The sequence below is a fragment of the Manduca sexta genome, unplaced genomic scaffold (assembly GCF_014839805.1).
Source record: "Manduca sexta isolate Smith_Timp_Sample1 unplaced genomic scaffold, JHU_Msex_v1.0 HiC_scaffold_3285, whole genome shotgun sequence".
Taxonomy (NCBI): domain Eukaryota; kingdom Metazoa; phylum Arthropoda; class Insecta; order Lepidoptera; family Sphingidae; genus Manduca; species Manduca sexta.
Genome location: NW_023594336.1, coordinates 1 through 8,370, shown reverse-complemented (window position 1 = coordinate 8,370; position 8,370 = coordinate 1). Strand labels below are relative to the sequence as shown.

Here is an 8,370-nt window from a genome sequence, read left to right as displayed (position 1 = left end):
AGCATTATATAATAATATAGACTATAGATAGTATAGATATACTTATTTATTAAAATGTTTTAAAGTATTTTTTCCGTTTAAATTTTCTCCCTGTTAATAATACGATAATAGCCATGTGCCTTTTAACGCGAACCAGAAAATCTGTCACTTTTAGTATAATAATAATAAAAAATATATAATAATATCAGCCCTGTATTATATACTTGCCCACTGCTGAGCACGGGCCTCCTCTACTACTGAGAGGAATTAGACCTTAAGTCCACCACGCTGGGTCCACCACGCTGGCCTAGTGCGGATTGGTAGACTTCACACACCTTCGAAATTCCTATAGAGAACTTCTCAGATGTGCAGGTTTCCTCACGATGTTTTCCTTCACCGTTAAAGCGAACGATAATTTCACAAAGAATACACACATGATTTTTTAGAAAAGTCAGAGGTGTGTACCCTTGGGATTTGAACCTGCAGACATTCGTCTCGGCAGTCCGTTCCACACCCAACTAGGCTATCGCCACTATATCACGTCACTTTTAGTATCACTATTATAATAAAAGTTTAATACGCATAATCAAACCGTATATTTTTTAGTTTTTTTGGTGAGCTACCGTTATCAACACGGGTACCCTGCGAACGGTGTACAGGTGATCCCCCGGCTTAGCAACCACGGCAGTCCCTAGGGGAATAGGGAGGAGATAGCTGGTAAGGAAGTATGTATAGGGGGATGAGAATGAACTATATTAGGATGGGCGGAGCGGAGAAGGAAGGATGATGTTCGCGAGGCCTTATAGATCTCAATGTGAAATTGGCGACCAAGAGGCGCTAAAACTAGCCCCACGCTAGATACCTTTTAATATTGAGGAAAAAGTGATTTAGCACTACTGCGCAGCCTTCATGCAGGACGACTGGATAGTTATGTTGGGTTCGCCAGTCTTGAGCTGCCCATAAAGATAAAAAACACCAGGCGACCGCTGAGCTGAGTTTCAAACACTATACCTACAATACCAACCAATACTTCGCAGTAGCCAAGTTCATCGCATGAAGGAAGGCTTAACGCTTCGTCAGACGGGAAGTTATTAATTAATGTAAAAGGCCCCCGCGCACCGTAGGATGCCCTCGCCGACAACGACGGCGCGGCATAAGGCTTACAAGCCTGCGTGACGCATATAGCATGCATGGTGCAAAAACCCAATGCGCGATATTTATAGCTCACCCATAGTGTATAAACCGGGTAATACTACGATATGCACGCCAAAAAATATAGCTGTTTTGAACAACACTAGTTGAAATGACACTGTCAATAATTGTCAAATGTCAACAATTCACAATACTGTCAAAACAGTCAAAACTCATTCACTGATCAGTCGTCTTCAGCAGCAGTTTTCATAAAAACGCACTGTGCTTCTAGTTTTTTTTTAAATAATTTAGCCAATACAAATACTCAAAGTAATTGAAGTCTTGTATCAGATCCCTGATTTGGCCAATGAAAACATTCAAAGCTATTTTCATTGTCAGTTGTGTTTTACAAAATTAAAAGTGAAAACACGTAATATGATCTACACTTACAAGTTACACAAAAATATATTTTTTATTTAATATTTTTATACGGCATGTAAATATATTATTATTAGTTGTAAAACATTAACATATGTAAGAGTAAAATATTGCCGGCTAAATAAACTAGTTTTATAATGGACGCAATTTTTCAATTATTTTGGACCGGTGTGATTTACGTGTCTGCATCCGGAATAGCTTTGCTTATAGCAGTAAGTAAATATATTAACTATTTATCGCATTAATAGCCATGCTAAAGCTCTCTAAATATGGATCATGTTATAGTTCCAATTCAAAATTAATTCTGATATAACCTTACATGCAAATGTAGGAATGCCTTGTTGGCATTGTTTTATTTACATATGCCGACTCATGACCGCTTTGATTATAATATATAATAATAAATTTATGATAAGTACAAAGTCTCATACATTTAACAGCTAAAAATTTCATAATTATTAACTTAGTGACATTATAGTTAGTGAGAAAATGTTGATAATCCCTTGACATAAAAAATATTACTAAAAATAAAATTGAAAAGCTTCATTAAATTAAAGTGATATATTTCTTTCAGTTATCAATTGTCTTATACATTATAACAAGCCCCTATCCAGTTGTTGAGAAATATGAAGAAGAAGAAAAATACAATGACAAAAAAAATAAGACAACACTCAAGTTCCCTAGCATTGATGATAATGAATCAGTCAGTCTGAGTGTAGTAGTCCCTGCCTACAATGAGGAGGAAAGATGTAAGTTAAAACAATATTATTATCTATTGAAAACACACACACTCCCTCGCCCTTTTTATCCCCGAACAGGTAGCAAGAAGCACAACTGTTCCACGCACTTCCTGCCATATGTATTACATCCCATGATCTGATAGGGGTGAGCCTATCGCCATATTAGGCATAAATTCCAGACTCTGGGCTAATACTGAGTAAAAAAATGACATTTGTCCAACCTGGGGCTCAAACCCGAGATCTCAACACTGCAGTTGTACAGTAATACAACTATCCTACTCGATTCCAAAAATTCAAACTAAATTAATTAATTAAATGTATTCCAACATACATGTCTAATGTGTGCAACCAGCAATTTCCACTACAAAATATTTTATATTCAGAAGTAGTGAAATTAAATATCTTGATGCTATTTTTCATAGTATGATGTAATAATTTAAAATATTTTACAGTACCACCCATGCTAGATGAGACAATAGAATTCCTAGAGAACAGACTGAAAGAGCACCCTCAGTACAGTTATGAGGTAATTGTTGTGAGTGATGGCAGTAGAGATAAAACAGTGGAAGTGGCAGAGTCTTATTCGGAGAGATATGGGAGTGAAAAAGTGAGATGTCTCAAGCTGATCAAGAATAGAGGAAAAGGAGGAGCTGTACGACTGGTTAGTAGTTCTACAATGACAATAGACTGAAGTAATATAAATTTTCTTTCAATTATTAATTCGCTGACTACCACTCTATATGAAAACTAGCATCTTCCAACTTGGTGGAGGTACAAATTATTATACATATTCTATTTTTTTAGGGTGTACAAAGTTCCAGAGGAGCTTTAATACTATTTGCAGATGCAGATGGTGCGTCAAAATTTGAAGATTTTACCAAATTAGAGACAGCCATGAAAGATGTTGTTAAATGTGATGTCATTGATGAATCAAAGAAGGTCAGCAGTTCTTTGGCAATGGTGATTGGATCCAGAGCACACCTCGAGAAAGAATCATTAGCAACAAGAAGTGTTTTTAGGTAAGTACTAAGGAAAATAATTAATAATGAATCTAAAATTTGTTGTAAAAATATATTTTAGTGCATTTAACTAACTGTCACTTTCAACAAACCATTCCAATTGCTTTTTTCATCGCAACTCAAAAATTGATTTTTTTAAATGTTTATGAAAAAGGACTACAAACAACTTATACTCAATAAATTAAATTTCAATGATATTTGCCAAGCCGAGATTATGGCATATGATTTCTATTTTTCACTGCTCATCATAAATTCTTTTATAAAATAAATACTAGATGAAATGATAATTATTGTGATTAACCCAATAAAAAATAATTTAAAAAGATAAGATTGTCGATCTATGTATCCTAGTAATTAACAATTTGGCGTATGATGTAATTTTTAACTACATTGAGTACTATGATAAAGAATATAAAACAAGGATATACTTATCATAAAATCTAAATTATCTGTACATTAACATATTGCCACAAATATACTGCTATTACACTGAATAATTTGGTTTTAATATATTATCTTTAAAAAATGCTCCAAAGTCTAAACCAGAACAAATCATGAAACTATATCGTGTCCAGATACGGAAAAGTATTGAGTATTATGTGTAATTGTTAGATTCAAGGAAAACATCATATTACTTTTCCTATATATTAATTAACAAAAATTATATTTGTATGTTGCGCGCCTTTTTGCTTTTTTTGTTGTACATCCACATATCTGTCAGTCAAAACGTAAATCTTCTTAGTTTACTGAACATTGGGATCCTTCTCTATCCTTAAATTATGTATTTTATATGTGCTTTATGTATTATATTGCAATTAGTACTCATAGTGTATATGCTATTGTACAGCCTTTGTATTGTACAATCATTGGCGTAGCTACAGATTTCCTAAATGGGTGGTAGTTATCAGAAACTCAAAACCCTCGCCGAATTTAACAAAAGGTCCGTAATTGTTCCAGGAACATACTTATGTACGGGTTTCATTTTCTCGTGTGGCTGTTCACTGTGAAAGGCATTAAGGATACACAATGTGGGTTCAAACTATTCACCCGGGAAGCGGCGCGGACGTGCTTCCAAAGTCTACATGTTAACAGATGGTATATTATTTTTAGATAACAGCATTTAAAATAAGGTCGTAGTATAATTTTTAATGCACATGATTTTTATATTACAGTGCAATTGAAATATAATAATTTATAAACAATTAATGGATAGGACCAAACATCGAGATGCATTTATTTTACTTAATTTAATATTCGTTGTACCTAATTAACAATAACAAAACCCAAATCAAAAATAATATACTCACATTTTGTTCCAGGGCATTTGATGTCGAACTATTGTACATTGCACAAAAACTGAACATTCCAATAGTAGAGATTCCAGTAAGATGGACTGAAATAGAGGGCTCTAAGGTGACTCCAGTGCTTTCCTGGATACAGATGGGATGTGACTTGGGCCTCATCTGGCTCAAGTATAAAATAGGAGCTTGGAAAATTAAAAGTGATAAAACCAACTAAAATGTTCTTAGTGTTATTTTCATATAAATAAAAAACTATTACTGCAAGAGTTGTTTATTATAAAATACAGCAGATACACAAGATACATGCTTGCTTTCCTAAATAACATAAGCTTGTGGGAATTAAGACGAGTTTATAAATACAGTATACAAGAGAACAGTACTATATTTCTGATAATTTTTTGAACATGAAGCCTCCAGATGACACACTTAAAGAAGAAATATATTAAAGAAATATTTCCCTTCAACCACTCAGTTTACAAACATGCCACCTTTTGAAAGTAGTGTTCATCCTTATACTGTATACCACAAACATCAAAGGAATAAGAGTTCTTAAATTATTATATAACATACATCAATATCTTACAAGTTATAATAAAGAAATGAAGTAACACATTTTATAAATGTTCGGTGTATAAAATTATGTATGTAACAAATGCAAGAACACTTACAGTGCATATATCTTTAGATACTTTATTTCTTAATGATAATTGTGCAATAACACATTCGTGTAACATCCATTTGTTGACAAAAAAACAACTCAACTAAGTCTTCTCATAGAAAACCTTTTATAAACTTACCCCCCTATTCATAAACGTTATTTATCTAAGGACGGAGCATTGCTGTGATAACAAGTCTGTTTCTCAGCTTCGTTTATCTGAAACCTTAATGTTTGTTCAGCTTTGTTTACCTGACAGCTAACTAGATTGAAGTTTTATCTTAATAATAGCCAATCACAACGGCCCTATGTCTACGCACTGCAAAGGCTGCCATGCCGCTCTGCACTGAGAAACAGACTTGTTATCACAGCAATGCTCCATCCTTAGATAAATAACGTTTATGAAAAAGGAGGTTATTCTTTATAATAACTAATGGAAGGATTCAAACACTGATTCAATAAGATTGGTTAAATAGTGTTATGTGCCATACATACATAATAAAAGAAAATGTTTGTACAATTTTTCGTTCTTGAATATTATTTGACAACGTCACATTTTTACGAATATAATAGTAATGATAGATAGGAAATTACATTATTTATTTATATTATCTTATAGCACAATAAATATCGTTAATTTTGTAGATTTGATAAAGGTTTACCCATTTTGAGCAAATCTAGAGCAAGATTTTTTACTGCTAGATCTAAGAAAATTTGGCAAAGTGAGCGATAGTTTTAATTTAAATGTTTCAAGATTAACCTTTCATGCAGCACTAAAAACCATTTTGCAGTAATACCAAACGATAATTCTATTTTTTTACTACTAAATTAATAAAGGAATCTGCCCACTACACTAAGACCGTGTCAGCCATCAGGCAAAGAAATATTCTTTGTATTGAAAAATATGAGATTACGCCCTTAGAATTCCGTCACTGCTCAACAACTTCGTGTGCTTTGCACGGACCGTTACCAATTTTCGGCGAGAATATTTTACCGGTGCCGATACGCTCCGTGCATGGCACGCGACGACGATACCACGGTAACTAAAAATCGTTATGCCCGGGTACAGTACGCTGTTGGTATGCCCCCACCAATTTTGTAGTCTACGATGCCTGGATATGTCTTGCAGTAGACAACATGCTGTGTCCAATCTATGATCTACTACTGGGTGATGTCAAATTTAATCATCATTAACTTAAAATCTGATTACTATGACATTCAATGCACTTTGTAATTAAAAGAGTAAGATGAGAAAAAAATAGATTTTCAAATGAAACCACAAAATTATAATCGAATTAAAACCTAATTCCTCTACACAACTTACAAAGAAATAGTTATAGATAACAATTTGGTAACCCCTCGAGTTCTAAATAACTCCGTTTTACAGTACATGTTTTAAAAGCCTTACCATTAATTTGATGAAATTAATATTTAAATAGCATGAATTTGAGTGTTATAAGTGTGGTGGTAAGGTCCCAAAATTGCTACCTGAGCTATCAGTGAACGTAGACCAGTCCCCAGCGTTACGGCCAACACTAAACCAAAAGAAATTGTATCCAGTTAGTGCAGATACATACCAAATAACATTATTATTTTTATACGACAATATAATGCTACAAACATCTACACATTTAGCGTTGAGATTATTCTTTGTTTAGTACACATCATTGTTAATTCGTTTTAGCTGTAAAAATGCAAGCACAATTTTATATATATTTTTACATTGACTATACATATTACAACATAAAAATAAATCAATACCGTAAATAAGCAATTAGAAACCGCTCCAAGATATTCCAATATTTTTTATTGTATCTACAGACAGAAAAGACAAATATTCATCAACATTTACAATTTACATTATGTACCAATAACATTAATCCTATGTGGTCTTTTTAATATTGCACAAAGCTAAGTTATGAGTAACAAATTCTAAACGCATGCTGATTATTATTTTTTTTTAATATTTATTAATCAATCAGTCTTTGTATTTGATTTAGCGTTGTGTAAATACAAGAATCATATGTCATTTAAATAAGTGAATAACATGCACAAGAATATTATAACTTGTACAATCATTATCCTGCATCTGTGGCATGGAATGTTTGATGAAATGTGAAAAGAATTTCTGTACGCAACAAAAGAACTTCAAGTTTCCAATGAATGATCCACAATAAGAATTTGATTTACAATAAAATTTTATAAAATATTCGTTCATACAGCCAAGAAAATCTGCACATCCAATAATGTTTTTATATATAATATAAATCATTTATGCACTTATTATCCAATTGATTTGATTACAACAGAATGTAGAGTTTGAGAATTTATACCTTCAGTCCAAATACCATTTTTAGGAATTGCTCGTAGTGGATGGTGATGACGCCATCCTGGTCGTGATCAAACTGCCGGAACGCTGACGTGAGAGTCTGAAAAATACGACCATGGGTGAACATTGCATACTTGTAACCACAACCTTGGTATACAATCTTTTTTGTACGTTTTTTACTAAAAAAAATATAGCAATTATTGAGGAAGGTTTAGTTTAATAACACATTACTGAAATATAATGATTACTGTTGAAGAGGTCTCGTGGTTGTAAAACATCTAGTGGGTCGCATTTTAGGCGGAAAAACTTTGTGACACACTGATTTACACACGGACGAAGCCGCGGGCACAGCTAGTACACTACAAATTTTACTCTCAGTGACGTAGTTATATTGCTTACGCGGTACGAATAAAACTTCCACATTGAGGTCGAACTCTAAGTACGCCCAAAAAAATAGTGATCAACTCTTTCCATCATAAAAATTACTCAGTCACAGCTCAGCAATATGTGCAGGCAATCTATGTTGAATGTTTTGATGTTAGTGCTCTACAATATCAATTGTACTATTTAAATCAACTTACATATAAAGTAATACAGCATTGGATAAAGTCATCAAACAGTATGGTGCCACGCCGAACCTATCAAATTTCTGTACCATTATGTTGACCAATTCATCAGACAGTCTGTATCCAAAGGCCGTGAGTGCATTCTTCAATTCCTCCTTATCAATATTCCCAGAATTGTCTCTGTCGAAGGATCTGAAGCAATTCTGCCAGTC

At 33.4% G+C, this 8,370-nt stretch overlaps 1 protein-coding gene and 1 pseudogene across 1 annotated transcript; one reads left to right on the top strand and one right to left on the bottom strand.

The window, feature by feature from the left end:
- The first annotated feature begins 1,324 nt into the window (after positions 1–1,324).
- LOC115445715 (dolichyl-phosphate beta-glucosyltransferase) lies at positions 1,325–4,872 on the top strand. The gene is made up of 6 exons (XM_030172091.2): positions 1,325–1,760; positions 2,123–2,297; positions 2,741–2,949; positions 3,093–3,307; positions 4,265–4,402; positions 4,627–4,872. The coding sequence occupies exons 1-6, from the start codon at positions 1,686–1,688 to the stop codon at positions 4,823–4,825; spliced, it is 1,011 nt and encodes a 336-aa protein (XP_030027951.1). The 5' UTR covers positions 1,325–1,685; the 3' UTR covers positions 4,826–4,872.
- A 1,563-nt stretch (positions 4,873–6,435) lies between these two features.
- LOC119192864 lies at positions 6,436–8,367 on the bottom strand (annotated as a pseudogene).
- Positions 8,368–8,370: the final 3 nt, after the last annotated feature.

What these genes read in the sequence shown, in the direction of transcription:
- LOC115445715 (XM_030172091.2), top strand. Translation starts at nt 1,686, where the DNA reads ATGGACGCAATTTTTCAATTATTTTGGACCGGTGTGATTTACGTGTCT. An exon ending in CTACAATGAGGAGGAAAGAT is followed by an intron (nt 2,298 to 2,740) that starts GTAAGTTAAAAC and finishes AATATTTTACAG; the next exon opens with TACCACCCATGCTAGATGAG. An exon ending in AGTCTACATGTTAACAGATG is followed by an intron (nt 4,403 to 4,626) that starts GTATATTATTTT and finishes ATTTTGTTCCAG; the next exon opens with GGCATTTGATGTCGAACTAT.